At 42.5% G+C, this 20,236-nt stretch overlaps 1 protein-coding gene across 9 annotated transcripts in view; it reads right to left on the reverse strand.

The window, feature by feature from the left end:
* Window positions 1–20,236, reverse strand: part of LOC117417382 (leucine-rich repeat-containing protein 7-like) — a 343,846-nt gene that overhangs the window by 22,518 nt on the left and 301,092 nt on the right. For all 9 annotated transcript variants that reach the window (XM_059034716.1, XM_034029512.3, XM_034029519.3 and 6 more), the window contains 3 exons: window positions 18,421–18,498; window positions 5,530–5,641; window positions 5,255–5,435 (listed from right to left, as the gene is read on the reverse strand). In XM_059034716.1, the coding sequence (XP_058890699.1) occupies window positions 5,255–5,435; window positions 5,530–5,641; window positions 18,421–18,498 (371 nt within the window). The remainder of the gene's footprint in view (window positions 1–5,254; window positions 5,436–5,529; window positions 5,642–18,420; window positions 18,499–20,236) is intronic.

The following is a 20,236-nucleotide window of genomic DNA, read 5'->3' on the forward strand; positions in this document are numbered from 1 at the left end:
AGTTCCAGAGCAATGGTGTGGGCTGACCTCCAGGGTCCTGACTATACTCCACGGGTCCCTGTCCCGTTCCAGACTGCTCCCCAACCTTGGTTGGAAGCGTCGGTCGTGATGACTTCCCTCCGGAAGATGGGACCCAAGCGTACGCCCTGGCGGATGTTCGACGGAACTTTCCACCAACGTAGCACTTCCCAGCAGGTTCGGGATTCCCTCAACCTGCGGTGTTTGTCTCTCCGCGGATGGATTACGAAGGCATTGAACCATGCCTGCAGAGGTCTCTGGTGTAGTAAATGTAAGGAAGAGCTTGTGAGGCAGCAGCCATCAACCCCAGCATGCGCTGACACAGCTCCATGCTGACTGTTTCTCTCAACCTGAATAGGGAGAGACACCGCTCCATCGAGGCAACTCTTTGTGTCGACAGGGTCGCTTCCATGGACACTGAGTCCAGATGCAGACCCAAGAATTCGGTCTGTTGGCTCGGCATGAGGCGACTCTTTTCTGAATTGACCTTCAGACCTAGCCGCTGAAGATGGTATGTAACCATCACTGTGTGCTGTGCCGCCTGCTCCTTCAACTGCGCGCAGACGAGCCAGTCCTCCAGATAATTCAGCAGTCGGACGCCTTGAGCCCGCAAAGGAGCTAGAATGGCATCCATACATTTCGAAAAGGTTCGAGGAGCTAGTAACAGGCCGAATGCTCTGAAATGCGAACCGCAGATACTTCCTGTGACCCGGGCAGATGAAAACCCCTGGTCGATCAGAGCAGGGTCTACTTGCTGAATGGCACGCTTCCTGAGCAATGCCTGTATTTCCACATTCAGAGCTGAGGACTGAACCGAGTCCTTCACTGCAGTTACCACCACTCCCCGAAAGGGGGGGGGGGGGGGGTTTAACCGGATGTACCTGAAGGGGAGGTTTTATTACCCTGTGGTTGCGCCTGCTGCTGTGGCGGTGTCCTGCGCCACTGGTGTTCCTGTGGACGCTTTGGCTGGAATGACTTATTTGGCCACATCCTCGCCATCTGCTGCGACGCCTCACGTGCCTTGACGGAGCGCTGCAGCATCTCCTCCACTGCTGGGCCAAATGTGTGCCCTGGTGAGATTGGGGCATCCAGCAATGGGACCTTATCAGGCTCCTGTACCCTCGCCTGCGAGAGCCAGATCTGCCTTCTTGCCACCACAAGAGATGCGATACTCCTGCCCTGAGCTCACACGTTTAGCTGAGCCAGCTTCACCAGCAGCTGAGCGACTTTACCCAGCTTGTTCCTGAGGACAAGGGAAGGGCACTCAGGTAGGTCTCGAATGAGCGCCGCCTGGTAGACCGTTAGGAGGCTGGCCACGTTTGACAGCCTGACTGCCTCTGTGGCCGCAGCGTACCCTTTTTTGAGGTGCGCCTCTGTGATCCTGCATTGCTTGTTCGGGCATGCAGGATCCTTGGTCAGCCGCGATAGCGTTGGCGTCTTCACCAACGTGGTGAACGCAGCGCCCACCAGTGGGAAGGATGCCAACCCAGCTTCGCTTGCCCCTTGCATAGTAAAGGTCGAAGCCTTGCGAGAAGTCGCAGGGGCAGAGGCCGGGGCCCCCCAGGTGGACTGCACCTCCTTGATAAAATCCGGGAATGCCGGTAACATCCTGGATTGAAGGGGCTGGGCTGATGGCGACTCGAAAAGGGAGCGCCGTGGTAGCTCCAGCATAGGCCACTCAACACCCAAGTGGCGGGTAGCTCTTTCCACCACTGACCACATAGGGTCATTAGTGTCCAGCACTTCGGGGTCGATCTCCTGCCCAGAGTGCTGGGAGGCCACCTCAGCCTCTATGCTGTCCTCCTCCAGTAGAGGCTTCGTGTCAGATGCGTCTCTGAGACTGCGTCGAGCACGGAGGTGTGTGCGTCGAGCGTCGAGCACCGAAGCGTCGAGCGCTGAGTGTCGAGCACCGAAGTATCGAGCGTCGGGCACCGAGGGTGCGTGCGTCGAACGCTAAAGCGTCGAGCACCGAGTGCAAAAGCGTCGAGTACCGAGCATCGAGCGCCGAAGCGTCGAGCACCGAGCACCGAAGGTGCGTGCGTCGATGGAAAGTGCACTGAGCTTCGAGCACCAAGCGCCGAAGCGTCGAGCACCGAGTCCCCAAGTGTTGAAGCGCTGCACAAAGCGCCGAAGCGCTGACACCAAAAGCGCCGGAGTGCTGTGCGCCGGAGCGCGAGTACCGAGCGTAGAACGCTAGCACAAACACCTAGGCGTCAGCTGACCCATAGAGCAGAGACGCTAAATGCTGGTACAGTGTCTTGGGTGCTGTGCAATACCTACCTGTTGGTACTGGGGAATTGCACTTTGTGGTCGTCTTCCTATGTATAGTGAATGGGATTTTTTTTTTTTTTTTTTTTTGGACGCTGCAGCAATACTATATATAATAAGGGGACTGTAAGGAATTAACCGTACAGCTACCATGTGGCAGATACAGAACACGCCGCAGTGGTAAAAGGGAAACACTGCAGTGCAGGCTCACACACATGCGGTCTATCAGGCAAGACCGAGGCTGCAGTATACGCGCGTGGCCTAAGGCCAACGCACAACGCGTCCTCTAAACAATATATATACAATATATATATATATATATATATATATATATATATATATATATATATTTACAGAAAAAACCCCAAAACACAACAACAATTATTAATTAATTAAACAGAGGAAAGACGGTGAGACCACAAAAGAAAGAAACACGATGCCGAAGCAAAGCGTGAAGGAAAATATAAATGTAAATACAAATGATATAATCCTAACAATAATAAAATAATAATAATAAATCTAAGGAGTATAACTGAAATAAACTGAAATAAAGAGAAGGGGGAAAAACAGCTTCTCAAACCTAATCTTATTGAGTACAATCAGTTAGTTAAGCTCTATTGACCTACCGCTACCGATGCTGAAGACAAAAGAGAAAGTGAGTCTCTGCGCACTGCGTATAGTAAGCTCCCAAGGGGGCGGGCTTACGTGGCAGCTCGCGCAGAGGGCTATCGGCAGCTTTGCTATAAAAGCTCAGCCAATCCCTACTGCCTGACGGCAATATCCCATACCTTGATGGTTATTTTCGACTTGAAAGGGAACAAATGATTACATACATGCATACAATGAAAAGTAACATGCAAAAATCTAATTTCATTGAAACATATTCAAGTTAGTTACAGTTAATCTTTTTTTTTTCTTAAAACTTGTATGAAAACCAGTTGTATCCTAAACATTTCTAAACTACTGACCTGAAAAAATGTTTTGCACATTTTTTGGCAGATTGTGCAAGGCTTTGTATTTTCTTTTCCTAGACTGCTTTATGAGATGGCATTATTACACATGGTAGAAATTCATGTGCTTAATAGGGTAGTGTTCGTTGTTTGTTTGTTCTTGATTTTTTTCCTGCTGATACGACTTAACCATGCAAATCAAGTACTCATGTTATTGTTTGGATCCAAACAATTCCTAGGACAGGCGTCTCTAGTTGCTGTAGTTGAAAGGCCACTGCAGCTGTAATGGCCGTGAATAGACATACATTTTGAGGGGCATTGCAGAAATTGAGAAGAGCACCCATGGCAATTGTCGCATGGCTGCCATTAATTTCGAGCCCTGTATTCATCTGCAAACATTTAAAATAATACAATATGTGACATTTATAAAATCAAAACAGTAGGAAATACTAATCTACATTGTATTACAGTGTTTATTATCATTATTTGTCTATCTTATGAAAAAGACATTTTTGTTTTTTTAATTCTTCCATAAATGCAACATAGCATTTTACACACGTTACACACAGGAACGAGATTTCTGAATTTATGCTAAACTGAGTAGAATATATGCTATTAAAATTGGAAAGAAAACAGTCCCATGGATTAGCGATAAAAGCCAATGTGTGGCTTCAGCGCAGGGAGCTGTATCCTGGCAGGCTCCAATCTTGGCTGCTGGTTGGCAAAATAAAACAGCATTTTCTGAATATATAAATAGTTATTAAGTTAAACTGTGTTATTTCAATCTGTGACCAATAATTAGCTTTATATATACGAATCCTAAGCAAAATTACACAACAGCCTATACTTTGGCCTTGACTTAAGTTTAGTGCTGGTGCCCTCTACAAATTTATTGAACTGAAGGTCATTTTGGCCTTGCCCTTTTTGTTGCCAATTTAGAACCCTGTGAGTATATGTGATAATGTGTTCTTTAATGATCGAGTCTTATCATAATTTTTAAATCATGCTTCAGTTTGATCTTTCCTATGGTCATCTCAGTGTGTTGCCTGACAGATATTTTTCAGATTACCAAACACGCTATTCCAAGTCCAGAACCAGACAAATCTCAAGGCTTAAAGGGTTAAAGGATGATAGGAAGCAGCAAGCTTCTTGATCTCTGTAAGGCTAGACAGGAGGAATGAGACCTAACAGCCTCCTGCTACAGTGGCCTGTCCAGGTAACTTAAACCTGGACAGGCCACTGAGCCTTGAGCAGTAAAAATGCCTTGACTTTATTTCCAATATATGAGACTTGTCATTGATGATTATAGGATGCAGGAAAGTTGAAGCAGTTGTTATATGGAGGGATTTAATTCACTAATGCACTATAGGTGAACATTTCTAACTTTGGTAAACAGATTCAACGAGTTCAAGAATCTGGACTCTTGACCGGAGGGTCGTGGGGGACACTGCTGCTGTACCCTTGAGCAAGGTACTTTACCTAGATTGCTCCAGTAAAAACCCAACTGTATAAATGGGTAATTGTATGTAAAAATAATGTGATATCTTGTAACAATTGTAAGTCGCCCTGGATAAGGACGTCTGCTAAGAAATAAATAATAATAATAATAGTTTCCACAACCACACTTCAAGAGATTTTGGCAAAAGTGCATTGGATTAATTATACAGAAGATCAGGCTTTTGTTTTATAGGCACTTTCAGTACATATACTGTACTATCAACAACCAGGAGAAACTGCCTATAAGTGTGGTGGAAGCCACCACATGATAAGCAAAGATGCAGGCTAGTTGTTATTGCAAAGCCTTTTAACAGAGGAGGTTGCAAATATTACAGACACCAGTCATGTGGTCAAGATGAAGGTTAACAAGGTATAGTATAGTTAAAGGTATGCTAATAGTAAAAACACTATAAAGGAAAGGGAATGAAAGAACTATTGCTAAAAGTGTGAAAAAGTTTATACTTAAGCATCACTAGCCACTGCAGTTGCTGTTGTTTTAATGTAAATCAAGCTCTGTATACCTGTTTGTCCAATGGGTGGGCACCACCCCGTCCTTGGAACCGGTCTGCAGACCGCCCACATTCCCCGGGGGGTTCGAGGAGCCTGAGGACCCCTGGGAAGGGGAGTAGTCTGAGTAAGTGGCAGAGGAACCGCTGTTATTTAGACAGTGCATTTTATCTGTGTCTGATTCGTCTGTCGATTCTTAAAAAAAAATACACAAGAGAAAACAATTAAGGATGGCTGTGTTAAAGATCTAATAAAGAATGTCTATAACATTGCAATGTCCTGGCAGTACCTTTCTTTTCTTTACCCATCAAAACGACTTTTGGCTTGTACAAAGGAGGTTCAACTAAGGTAGGTCGCATATCCGAAATTCGAATGTCATTTGGTGAGCCTCCTAAGGAATCCTGCAGAAAAATTGCAAAAATATGGAGAACATTGGTTTAAAGTGAATGTAGCTAACTCAGATCTATTCTGAGAATCAGCCAGTTAATAACACACCATTTAGGCAGGTATGTCATTTTATGTACTGCTTTTAAAAAGCATATATTTGTGTTACAGATTATTATAAATTAAATACCTCAGACATTATTGTACCCAACTCCATGTCCATTACTGGTGTGATTATACAATAAAGTACTTTGCCTAGTGAACTACAGACTCAATGTTCTACCTAAGGTCTGTTTAGAACTATCAGTACACATTTTTCCCTCCTGTATCGAAGCCTAAAAAGTAACCTTAAAATAGGACTTACGAACAACTGTTTTAGTATTTCTTAATCCACATTGATGTACAACTCGAAGCTCACTGCCCTCCACTAATTCATGCAATGATGTAGTTCTTTGCTACCGCTTGCTTCTTTATCCTGCCTTCTGTCAATTATCATGATACAGCGACGGGCAGCTGATCATTTTGAGCTGCTGTTGTAGGAAAAGAAAACCTTCACCGTAGAACAACTTGGCAGGTGGAGTCATTAAATAATAGGGAACCTGATTCTAGAACAAAGACCTTGTGGCAAACACATTAAGTTGCTCTGCTTAATAAGGGCACAGTCCACCTCCACAACACAAGAAACGGCACAATTCAGCTTTTCCACAGGCACACACTGAAATTATAGTGACCCTGTATGTATAATCAAAAGGTGTAACGTTCCCATATGAATACCATAGTATATTACAGGACTGGTAAAATACTATGTAGTAGGTTAGTATATCTGCAATTAGTTCTGGCACCTAAAACCCACCACATCAGTGGAATTGCCATAATAGATTTTTATAAATGTGTCCATCTGACCTTAATCTGTTCTGGGATTCCAAATGTGGATTGCGCACATCGAGATTCAGCCTGGATCAGACTCGATCTCGGATTTAATCCTGGATTGATATTTTTTCCGTTGCGCAGATCGAGATTCAAATGCAATCCTAGATTACATTCCAATCCTGGTAGTAGGTGGATTGAGTCTGGATTCTTGTGAAGATGGTCGGTTATTTTGGATGGTTAGATATTGTGTTGTTCGTGATTGTAGCAATCATTTTATTGAATCATGACGAAGGTTTTATACAAAGATTCAGAATGAGAAAAGAAAGCATAACGGAGCTGGTTAACATATAAAAACCACAAATAGTTAGATACAGAGACAGAAAAGACTCACTTACTCCACATTAATCTGCTACTTGAGATTTCATGCCACTGGGGTCGTTTCAGAAAATAATCGGGTGCTGTACCTGTTTCATGTCGATGCGTCATCTAGTAATTCACAGGATCACTGAAGTTACGTGAATATATTCATTTTCCAACGGGAGAACAAGTTACGAGCCATCGTATACAGCAGCTGCTAACGCAGTTTCTCACCAATTAAACAAATAACCGATAATTATTTCACAGATACAGATTAATTTGAGCAATATATGTAGTAGCGAATTATTGGCGAGGTAGATACTGTAGGTTTTTCTTTTTTTTATTTTTTTTATATAAACTCAACATGTTCACCAGTATGCATTAGATTTAGAAAAAAAAACAGATACCATGTAAGATAAAATAGTTACAAGTGTACAATACTTATTCTGTACAGGTTTATGTACAGTTACTACTGCTTATTCCTCTCCCTTTTCAAAGCAGCTGACAGCGGCATCAGGGTCCGGGGCAGTATCAATCACTCAACTACCTCATAAAATGTTTTGTAAATAAATACATGTTCTAGTAATTAATTCAGTTCTTGATTATTATTCTTATTCATAACACAAACATACATTAGTTAATCAGCACATACACTTGCTATTGTAAGGCCGTGGGTTACCTTTGGTTCCCGGGGATCCGTAGCGTGGACAAATGAAACAGGCCAGGCGCTTGATCTTGCTTACAGTCTCTGTCAGGGTTTTATTAAACAGCGACTCCGATATACAGGCTCAGCAATAGTGGAAACACACAACGTAGTTGGCCAGCAGTCAATATAGAAACTGTGATACGACTACAGTTATAAAATAATAAAAGTAACGGGATGCAGTCGGGATTGATCTGCACTCTACCACATCTCCCGCACAACCACCCAACTCCTCCTTTTTCTCCCAGCATTCTCTCTCCTCTCTCTAGCTACGGGAGCTGTTAAGGTACTAAATAATATACGCACACTAACAAAATACTGTAATTACTGCTAGCTTCATTATAACGGCTCACATTACTCACACCGCAGGTAAGAAATGTCCACGTTTCAGTATTATTATTAGAAAAATAACAAGGAAATATGCACATATTAACAGAACTGTAACATTGCATTATTTAAGAACAAAGTCCTTGAAACGAGCAGGCAAATGAACAGGCCTGCGACTCATGGTCTGGGTGGAACGGACTGAGTCAGTGTCCATAGTTATCTCAGCGTTTGAACCATCTAGGGGAGATGACTCTGTAGTGGATGAAGGTGAAACATCACCACCCGTGTTGCGAGCAGGATCAGTGGCAACAGGCGGTGTAACAGGTAGTACAGGTGGCACAGCAACTTGTTGGTGAGTGGATGCCCTGGGTGCAATGGTACTCCTTGCCTGAAAAACAAAAATAGAGAGAATCGCGGTATGGGGACAAGGGTTGGTAGCTGCAGGCAGGTCCCTGCGGCTGAACAGGAACAGGATCCTGTGGGGGTGCATTTGTTGCTGGGCTGGCTACATTGTGATGTGAAAAGGTGGGAGTCACATAGGCCTTCAGACGATTATGGTGCACAACTTGAGTTGTTCCATCAGGAAAACGTCTGTCTCTGATGCGGTACAGGACACCCTCTTGATCCTGCGGTTGTAGAGCCTGTACAACAACAAAAGGACCTTTCCAATGTGGTGCCAATTTACTTCTCGAGTGGGCTGGGTCACTCAGCCAGACAAGGTCTCCCTTTTGATAAGGTAAGTATTTGATTTTCTTGTCGTACTGTGCTTTCTGTCGCAGATGCGCTTGTTCACGGTGTTCTTGTGATGTCTGGTACGCTGTTTGTAATATACGGCAAACAGAGGTCACATACTCTGCAGGTGTCCCAGGCGAAGCTGTAGAAGGAGGTTCTGGGCAGGAGAATAACAAATGCACAGGTAAGCGAGCTTCGCGTCCGTATACCAGGAAGAAAGGTGTGTAGCCAGTGCTGGTATGCACACTAGTGTTGTAGGCTAATTGTATTTGGTTCAGGTGGCTGTCCCATGACTCCTGCTTGTCATACAAACACTTAGCTAGTTGGTCTTTTAAGGTGCGATTAAAACGCTCGATTAATCCATCACCGTGAGGGTGATAAGGCGAAGTTCTCGTCTTATTGATGCCCAGGAGGGAACACGGTTCTTTAATCAGGTCGGCTTCAAACTGTCGTCCCTGATCAGTATGAAGGTATTGTGGAACTCCATGGTCTCGCACATATTGCTCAAAGATGCACTTTGCCACAGTGACTGCACGCTGATCTGTCATTGGGTACAGATTCACATATTTGGTGAAGTAGTCTTGAATGACTAGGATGTACCGGTAACCAGTCTGAGTTATGGGCAGTTCAGTGATGTCAGCAGCAACCTTTTGAAAAGGTCGGCAGGCTTGAACAGTTTGAAGCGGAGCTCGATTGTTTGGTACTAGCATGGCTCTGGATTGGCATGCTAGACATTGCTGGCAATAATGTTCAACATCTCTTGCCATAAATGACCAGTAAAAATGGTCCTGTGCTCGAGCTAGTGTCTTTTTGTAACCTAAATGGCCAACTGTTTGGTGTCCATGTAGGTATTGCAGAACCTGAGGTATTAATAGTTCAGGAACAAGGATCTGGTAGATGAAACCTTGGCCGGGTCTGTTGCGATATCGTCTGCACAATACCTCAGACTGTAAACAAAGCTTAGGAAACTGTCTCCATAACACTTTGAGTTGTGGTGCATGTTTTCGGATAGTCCAGAGAGACGGTCTTCTTCCTTGGGTTAACCATTCTCGAACCTGAGAGAGTATTACATCCTTCTTTTGATGGCCCAGCAGATCAACAGCCAGTGTCTGAGACAGGTCAAGTAAGTTTTGAACAAGCAGCACTTCCGCAGTATCTGTTGAAGTTGCTTCTTGAGTCAGCGGAGTTGTAATTGCACGTGCCATCATGTCCATCTTTGTAGGTGCTTCCTTGACATCTCTTGGACGACGACAGAGGGAATCTGCGTTCGTATGAGTTTTTCCCGTTCGGTGCTTGATGACCCAATTATATACGTCTAACTCCAGAGCCCATCGTGCTCATCTTCCCGTCGGGTCATGCTCAATTGGTAGCTTCCGTAAACCAACTAATGGACGATGGTCAGTCACAACGGTGAAAGGAAGTCCAGATAAATAATGGCAAAAGCGTCGTACTGACCGCACTATAGCCCACCATTCTCTGTCAAAAGTGGACCACTTGCGTTCTGCGTTTGTTAACACGTGACTTGCATAGGCGACAACTTTTTCGACACCTTGCTGTTCTTGAGCTAGCACTGAGCCAACAGCATCATGTGATGCATCTGTGTATAGTATAAACGGTTTCTTGAAGTCTGGGTAGGTAAGTATTGGTGGTTCTGACAGTGCCTGTCGAAAGAAGTTGAAGGCTTCTTCACATTGCTCATTCCATATAAATGGGATGTGCTTCTGAGTCAATTTATGAAGCGGAACAGCTTTTTGAGCAAAGCTGTGAATAAAACGTCGGCAGTACGAACACAGGCCAATAAAAGCTCTTACCTCTGTGGCAGTAGTTGGTCGAGGCTATTGAAGTACTTTGGCTGTAACTGCAGGGTCTGGATGAACGCCCTCCTGTGAAACAACATGTCCCAAAAACAGCACAGATGTTTGAAACAGCTGACATTTCTTAGGATGGAGCTTCAAACCAGCCTGACGGAGTCTGCAGAACACTTCTTGAAGGCTTTTGAGATGGTTTTCAAGAGTCTTACTAAAGACAATAATGTCATCCAGGTAGACTAATGTTTTGGACCAATGAAGGCCACGTAACACTAACTCTACTAAACCCATGGGCATGACCTTAAAATGGTATAACCCATCGCCGGTGGTAAAGGCAGTCTTTTCTTTGTCATTTTCATCCATTTGCATCTGCCAATATCCACTAGACATGTCGAGTGTACTAAACAGAGTGGCACCAGATAAAGCATCCAGGCTATCGTCAATCCGTGGTAAGGGGTGGGCATCCCTGATGGTAACGGAATTCAGTTTTCTATAGTCAATACAAAATCTGTATTACCTGTCCTTTTTCTTGACTAATAGCACTGGAGAGGCCCATGGACTGTAACTAGGCTCAATCAAATTGGCATCCAATAACTTTTGGACCTGGTTGTTAATTTCTTCATGTACTGGTGGCGAGGTGCGATATGCACGCTGTCTGACAGGAGATTCAGTTTTAGTACGTATCTGATGTCTAATTAGATCAGTTCTGCCGTAGTCAGTAGGACTGGAGCTGAATATGTCATGGTTGCGTACTACATAAACATCGTTGTTGAGTGCTTTTGTGCCAAGTCTTAAAGTTACAGTTAGTAGTCCCAGAATATCTAGTGGTTCTCCTGAAAGGGTTTGAGCTAACTGGTAACTTTTCTGTAATGGGCGGTGTTTAAGAGCTGTGTCTTATGTCTTAAGTTTTCACTAATAAGTGATAAACTAGCTCCTGTGTCCAGAAAAATACTCACTTCCTGATCTTCAATAATGCCTCTTACATATGGAGTGCAAGATTTACTCACGTTTGCTAGTGGTGACAGCTGAGGTTGATCAGAGGGTTGAGGTTGGGCCTCAGTCAGGGTAGCTGGAAACTGGCCCCCATCTCCAGCTAATGCCAGTTTCCCGAACTCTGCGATTCAGAAAAATGTACTCGCCTTGGTTGTTGTTGTAGCACTGGACTCGGTGAGCGACGGTAGTACCGCTGGGACCTCTCTTCATGTCTCTGCTCTGGCCGCTCATACCGGTCACGTGGACTGAGATTCTGACTGGATCTGTCGTGGTGGTCACGGTAATACTGTGGAGGTCTCTCCTCACGTCTGTAGTCTGGCCGCTCATACTTATCACGTGGGCTTGGACTTCGAGTGGACCTGCTGTAGTAGTCACGGTCACTGCGTGTTGGACTTCGACCTCGGGTGTAAAATTTCTCCTCTTGTGCCTCATGGAATGTACCACATGTTGATGGGCGTTGATGGTCACTGTAATAACAGCTGGGGTCATCGTTCCGGTCCCTCTCGAAAGATGGTGTTCTCCTGTGTGAGACAGAACTGCTATTCCGGTCAGGTGGGTATGCATAGTTTGCTTTACTGCGAGTGTGCTTCTTGTTGTGATCCGAGTAGGAATGTCTTAGTGAAGTTTCCTCAGACTGTAATTGCTCTACTTTAAATGTAAGTTTATCAAGTTGAGCTGTAGCATCGGATAGGCTGTGAACAGTAGAGGATGCTGTCATTACTGGTACTACAGGGCTGTGGCTTGCTGCTGTATTACTTAAGCTGAAACACGTTGGAGGAGTAACCTGTAATGTTGTACGTGCCCTCTCACACTGACATGCTTTTTTAAGTGCTTCTTCAAGCGTGGTAGATCCAAATTCGTATATATTTTAGCTTGCAACACAGGGTCAAGTCCAGCAATAAAACGTCTGAAAGTTTCCCCTGCTGTAGCTACTTCTCCATATTCAGGGAAAGCCTGTTGTACTAGGCGTCTTAATTCAGCAGCGTAAACTTCAAGTTGCTCATTGGGTTTGCGAGGTCTGGCAATTAAGTATGTCTGAAAAGTTCTAAGAACCTGTTTTTGTCCAAAAACAGACTGCATACTCTTACATACCTCATCATAGTTATTCTTCACAGCATCTGAAAGACTGTCCCAGTAACTGAATGCAGCTCCTGCCAATCTAGATGGTAAATGTTCTTTCCCTATACCAGTCATGGTTTCACAGCACACTTGGAAACGGCGGACCCATTGAGAGAAACTTTCACTTCCATCACCAGTAAAATGTGGAGGTAGTATAGCCTTAAACTGTACTGCAGCGGTGGGTGCCTCTTCCTCTGCCATTTCGTTTTTTTTTTTTAAACTTTCTAGTTAGAAAAATAAACAACAGCGTTCGTTTCGTGCAGATTACCGTTTGCAGTTTCTAGAATGTTCACATTACTGTTACTGCAGTCGATGAGATAGAGGGGGAAAAAAATTGTTAGAAAAAAAAGTATAACCAGAAAGGTTGTTTCATGAACAGTACTGCAGTGTAGTTCCAAGCAAAAATTGAAATGCTGATGTGGTTCCGTTTCATCTACAGTATTCAGTGCTGGCTGATGCAATACACTCGTGCTGAACGTCTTCACAAACAAAACATACAAAAAAAAAATAAGTTTGCTCCTGTAATCCACAATTTAATCAATGCTGATAATAACGCACATACAATTGCGTGTTGCACTATAAAGCCTTTATGTACGATCGTCTTCCAGTATTGTTGCTGGCAGCATACAAAAAATATATATATATATATTGCCGAAGTTAAAACAATAATCCACAGTATTGCGAGGCAATTAATATAAATGTCCGAAAACAAAAATGCCAGTCTCAATAGGAAAAAAAAATACAAGCGCACGTTGCCATTCGTCTTTTTTTTTTTTTTAAACCACCGCTGCTACCAAGAAATATGTAAGGCCGTGGGTTACCTTCGGTTCCCGGGGATCCGTAGCGTGGACAAATGACTTGATCTTGCTTACAGTCTCTGTCAGAGTTTTATTAAACAGCGACTCCGATATACAGGCTCAGCAATAGTGGAAACACACAACGTAGTTGGCCAGCAGACAATATAGAAACTGTGATACGACTACAGTTAGAAAATAATAAAAGTAACGGGATGCAGTCAGGATTGATCTGCACTCTACCACGTCTCCCGCACAACCACCCAACTCCTCCTTTTTCTCCCAGCATTCTCTCTCCTCTCTCTAGCTACGGGAGCTGTTAAGGTATAAAATAATATACGCACACTAACAAAATACTGTAATTACTGCTGGCTTCATTATAACGGCTCACACTATCAAGGTAAATAACGTTTGGTTATCGTTTTTTATTGTTTTATTCTCTATATAATAATATCTTTATAGTTATCAAAAATTTAATTTGATAAAAGATTTTTTTCTCAAAGAAAGAAAACGCACAGGTTTTAGTCGTTGCTATGGTTATGCTCTGATTACCACTTCATGAGACGGTGTTTCGTAATCAACTAGCGTCACAGACAACCTGAATCCAGGATTAACGGGTGAATTTTAGATTCAATCTCGGATCCGCAGATCTGCCACCAGTCTTGATCTGCGCAACAGAAATGAATCCAGGATCCAATCTTGGATTAGTCAATCCTAGATTGGGTCGAATCTTGATCTCGATGTGCGCAATCCACCCTAAGTGTAGTAGACAGTACAGTCAAATCAGGTTATTGCTGGATGTAATATACACTGTTTAAACTTGTTTGAGAGTTTCAAGTTAATGGTTTTTTTTCTCTTTTCCCCCATCTCTTGTTCAAAGTAGATTCATAAAAATTCCTTTGCGTTATCACAAACTGAAATCTCTGCAAAAGCCATTCTGGCAGACTTTGACGAAACACAGACACAAGGGTGAGTTCTTCACCCCCAAGAAAGCAGAGGGGGGGAGAGCCGTAAATCCCCTTTGACAGGACAAAGGATATTCGAGTGAACTGTCAATCATGAGCTGTGGGCAAGACCAAGGAGTGGCTCAGAGACAAGCTAAACAGTGTTTAGGCACATTGTGTGATGTTAAACACCACCCATGAATTCAACGGTCCAATCACGATGGGTAGGCGCTTAATTCAAAAAGACTGGGACAGGCAAAGAAGGGAGTGCTGGAGAAGTAGTTCTGAGGAATGAAATGGAAGCTTAACTGCTCTGAAGAAAGTTTTTGAAGCTTGGAGAAAGCAATGGGAAAGTGTACTGGAATCATGGGAGAATCTATGGTCTGAAGACTGGCTAAATCGTGTTCTGAGAAGTCTGAAATCAGCTTTGCAGTGAGGCCTGCTCTTTGCTCTACGAGAAACCGAACCAGTAAACAGGACCCTGCATTGATCTGAAAGTGGGTCTTTGTTTCCATGTCATGGCACGAAACAAACTGAAAGCATAGCCAGCAGCTGGGCCTAAGGTCATGTACTAGCCGTACAGAAGAATTGCAACAAGAACACTTTTACAAACTACATAACTTTTCAATTGCAACGCATTCTTGGAACTGTCAGTTTACTGTCTGGTCAACGGAACTATTTCCAGTTGGAAACCTTCCGACAAGTCGAAGATAATGATGCAAGACTATTGGAAACCAACAAGCTGATCTCCATTTGAAAATAACTATTTGTTTATTGCGAGCCGACGCAATACAATGCGTACTTCAAGCAAAGTACCGTCTTCGTTTGTTGAACTTCAGATCCAGAGAAAGAAGCTGCAGTGTTCATCACCAAAGAAGATTGAATTCTTTGTTGAAAATCGATAAGTATTCAACATATCAAAGCAGTGTGTGTGGAGTAGTGGTTAGGGCTCTGGACTCTTGACCGGAGGGTCGTTGGTTCAATCCCAGGTGGGGGACACTGCTGCTGTACCCTTGAGCAAGGTACTTTACCTAGATTGCTCCAGTAAAAACCCAACTGTATAAATGGGTAATTGTATGTAAAAATAATGTGATATCTTGTAACAACTGTAAGTCACCCTGGATAAGGGTGTCTGCTAAGAAAAAATAAATAATATTTTATTAACTGTAGCTAATGCTATCAAGTTAGTGGATAAATTGTTCTAGGAATAGAATATAACTTCCTGTTTTAGAGTGTGAAACAAATGTATTTTGTTTGTTGAAATGTGCAACTCAAAGGAGTTGCCTCGTAAATGCAGAGAATTTCATCATTGCTCCATTTCTGAGTTAATTTGAATATATAATCAACTGAGGTTGATAACATATTATTAGTTTGGTACATCACATCTAAACTAAATTAACACGGTAAAACGAATTTGCTGAATTAGGTACTGGAATGTTGGATTCCATTCTGAATGGGAAGTTGAATTAATTCTCGTGCATTTTGATATGAAACGACGAGAATTAATTACAACGAGAAACGAGTATTGAAAATATTAATGCAAAATAGACACTTTGTGTGATCAGCCAAAATTAATATTAGTGTATTAACTATGTATGCTAATAATGTTATGGTCGTTGTAATCGTTTGAATATGAAATCAATGAACTGTATACTATTCACGCATATCTTTCCTTTCTGTAATATTAGATTAGTTGTGCACCCTTTTTATTCTTAAATAAAATATTGTTTTATATTTCTGACATGTTGTGTGAATGTCGATTATAGTCAAGGCAATCCGAGTTCTACATGATCATGAACTTAAATATGGTATATCTCATTTTTTACATTTTGACGTCCCTGAGTGGAGACTAATTTATATTTAAATAAATTGTACACCTAATTCACTATATAAGCTTAGTAAAATACACCAATATATTAACGTAAAATGCCAGTATCTTGGTCTATAGTTTATGTAAACAATCCCTCTTTTAGGTGTCTGGTTCTGGCAGAAGGTTCAGGTGCAAGCCCCCAACGCACGTGTGTTATTATACTTGTAACACAAGAAACAAGACAAAACAGCCAAATCTTTCAAACTATCCAGGTGTGCTACCCGAACAGTTTGGAATGTTCACTATCCAAACAGATTGCTGGATATTTTAAAGCAGTGCATAACATGTTATTACATTTCACCTGGGTGGTACACTGTATATGGAACACAAAAGCATCTGAACTGATTTAGCTTGTCACAAAAAGGGACTGCAGCTGTGAATTGCTTGATTGTTTCTTATTATTTTTATTAGATGCCTGCTGTTTTCTAAAATATTCCGCTTTGAATGAATGGAAGTAAGCAGCATAATTCTGGGATAAGTGGCGTGGGTTTCAGAGAAGCACCTCACAGTGTGGGAGGTTAAGAATGGATATGAACAACCCTGTGATGCTACGGTGTCCCTGCAGGCTTTCATGCTGACTGAAAAATATGGGTTAGGGTCTAATAATCGAGAATGCTGATAAAGTATACTAGGCTACACAAACAGACAGCAGCTGTTTGTTATTTTAAAATGAGCATTTCTTACAAAGGCACGCTTATCATCCTGTGGTTCAATATAGCAAGGGGCTATTGACTCCTAAAGCAATTAAAGCCTCTTAACAAACTGAGCAATCTGCATTTTTCTGAAAGGAAAATACTATTTTCAGGGTTACCGAAGTAATGAGATTCATCTCGGAACGCTACTTGAAGGCCTTTAATGTCCTGCCAAGTTTTTGTGACAATACTGTTGTGTTAACCTGAAGTACAACACTTTGACAAATAGGGACCCTGGTCTCAACAGGCTGGAAAAGCATGAGGTTCATATTACTGTTTAACTCATCCTTTTTTTCTATGCTGTATTTTATTATTACAATCTGAATAAAGCAGTGGTCAGTGGTTTTTGAAGGAGATGCACGCTCTCACTGGCTGTTCCGTAACACTTTCCCATTGCTTGTTACTATATTTTGTTACATTCTTAATAGATTGATTGGTTTGAAGGGTTGAGCTTCTTTGATGATAGGGTGAGCCTTCCTCACTGCCTCCTTGGATAGCAAACTGCAACTCAGGATACAGAAAATACCACAAGAGTGAAGCCAGCGGCTGAACAAGAAGCTGGCGACGGCATGCATTAGCTGGGAGGTGAATATCAGTCTGGCCTGGCCTCTTTATTCAAGCTAGTGTTGTTTAGTTAGTCATGTATGAGAAATCCCAAGATAGGCAAGCAGAGAAAAATGAGGCCAGTCGGCCATGAATGTAGTGAGAATAAGAAGGAACCTACTTACAGTTAGGAATACCAACTTGGTGGGGCTGTTGATATAGGACACTTTATGGGGTCTATTTTAATCTCCTTAAACAGCTGCAATACGAAATACTACATCGTAACAAATCATAAAGCTACGGAATACCTCCTTCCTTGTGAGTAGAAATCTTTGGCTATAATTTTATAATCTCAACAACTGCAGAGCTAAACTCGGTAAATTTCAAACTACTGTATTTTCATTGTATTTAATGTGAACCCCTTAACGGCCTATGTGAAATTAGAATTTCACATAGGCAAAAGGTAAACCCTTTGCTTACTATACTGATGACAAGCCCATTTTCAGTTATGCTAGGTTGTTTCTGAAAGTATCCTCTAGGTGGCAGTGAGCACTGTGCTCTTTTTTTATTTATAATTCCCAATTATGTACCTCACTGCAGCAACTCCCCACAACAAGCTCAAGAGAACTAAAGGTCAGTGGGCTTCCTCTGATCCCACTACCAAGCCAGTAGCCAGTGAATGTCCACAGGCTACATGCCCCTGGGCACTTGGTCAGTAAAGGTCACTGTAGTGTGGTTAAGTAAAGCAGTCACAGATGATTTTCTTTCCGTAACCTGTGGAGGTGCCACAGTCAACACAACACTGTGGGTAACTGCTACATAAGGCATTTAATGGCAGTAAATACACTTGTATTATTATGTAAGTACTTACTTATCACTATTGCAAGATATTATATTTTGCACTGTTTAAAATAGACCATTTTGTTTACATCATTCAAACTCATATAAATGGAGCTTTTTCAAAACACCCAGGGACTAAAGCAGTAGCATTTGACATAAGCGCAAATGTTTTCACATTCCCCTCGCTTTGAAGCAGCCACTTACTATGAGGCAGAAACAGGAAGCTGTAAGGGAGAGAGTCTCTGGCTGTTGCTGCTTGGGGACGACTCGATGTAAAGCAATCTATGCAAAAAGAAAAAATATGGGATAGAGCACATACAACATGACATCACAAGCATGGTGAATATGGTGCGATGGGTTGTGTTTTATAATGTTGTCATGGGGGTCGACCCTGCAAAATGGCTTGCGTATGAAGGCAGTGTAAAGGTGACCCAGGTATGATCGCGAAAAGGTTATCCTCCTAGCAATCCCAGAATCACAAACAGTAACTGGCAGGAAGTCAATTCAACTTGGTTTGATAGGATTGCATTGACACTTTATATCATCATGCAATCTGAGCCCTTTAAAAGAAAAAAAAAACAATGCCTGATTGTTTTAACCTTGATTTTCTCCCCATTTTCCAATAATATAATGTCCAATTGCGTTCCTTCACCACAGAAATTCCCCACAACAACTCAAGACAACTGAAGGTCAGTGGGCATCCTCTGATCCCACGACCAGGCATTAGCCCATTAGCTTTTCTCCCAGGAACTCGAGCCCTGCAGGTGTCCACTCAAGCTTACCGGGAGCCTGGTCAGTAGGGTCTGCTGTAGCGCAATAAGGAGAAACAGGATGCGAATCTCTGCTCCCCTAACAGTATGACTCACCCTGCACACACCATACATGCCTTTACCAGCTGAGCCATTCGGGTGCCCCCCCGCCACACCCTCCCCAAATCTGACCTCTTTTAAAACTGTTTCCATACTGTATCTTAAGATCCCTTTTGGTGTTATGTGGTCTTTTACAGTATCAACGTGGTTATAGCTAATACAAGAATTATATAAATCGTACATGTCATGCACTTCCATTTGCAGGTCTCACATGCAGTTTTGAAAGCAACACATATTATAGCAAACATCTTCAATAATATCTGGTACTATATTAAATTAGGACATTTCTCAAGATTGCTTGATTTACTTTCAGGTAGTCTGTTACTGCTAGAAGTGTACAACAGGTAAGATGTGTGCTCTTGTCTGCTGACTGTCCTTTTAGCAATTGGCTACTATTGGACTGTGGCAGACAGGTTCATGGTTCATAATTTTGTACCCTGCTGTATGTATGTATGTATGTACAGTGGCTCTCAAAAGTATTCACCTCCCTTGGACTTTTCACATTTTATTGTGTTACAATAAAATGGATTTAATTAGGAGTTTTTGCCACTGATCAACACAAAAAAAGTCCATAATGTCAAAGTGAAAATAAAATCTACAAATTGTTCTAAATTAATTACAAATATAAAACAGAAAATAATTGATTGCATAAGTATTCACCCCCTTTGCTATGACACACCTAAATAAGCTCTGGTGCAACCAATTGTCTTTAGAAGTCACATAATTAGTTGAATGGAGTCCACCTGTGTGCAATTAAGATGATTCACATGATTTCAGGTTAAATACACCTGTCTCTGGGAGGTCCCACAGTTGGTTAGTACATTTCATAACAAAAACTACATCATGAAGACAAAGGAACATTCAAAGCAAATCCGGAATAAGGTTCTTCAAAAGCACCAATCAGGGGTAGGATATAGTTTCAGCTAGAGTTTGCCAGAAGGCATGTGGGAGACTCTGAGACCAAGTGGAAGAAGATTCTATGGTCTGATGAGACCAAAATAGAGCTTTTTGGCCTCAACGCTAAGTGCTATGTTTGGCGCAAGCCTAACACCGCACATCATCCTGAGAACACCATCCCTACCGTGAAGAATGGTGGTGGCAGCATCATGCTATGGAGATGCTTCTCTGCGTCAGGGCCTGGAAAGCTTGTG

The sequence above is a fragment of the Acipenser ruthenus genome, chromosome 12, assembly GCF_902713425.1.
Source record: "Acipenser ruthenus chromosome 12, fAciRut3.2 maternal haplotype, whole genome shotgun sequence".
NCBI classification, from domain to species: Eukaryota; Metazoa; Chordata; class Actinopteri; order Acipenseriformes; family Acipenseridae; genus Acipenser; species Acipenser ruthenus.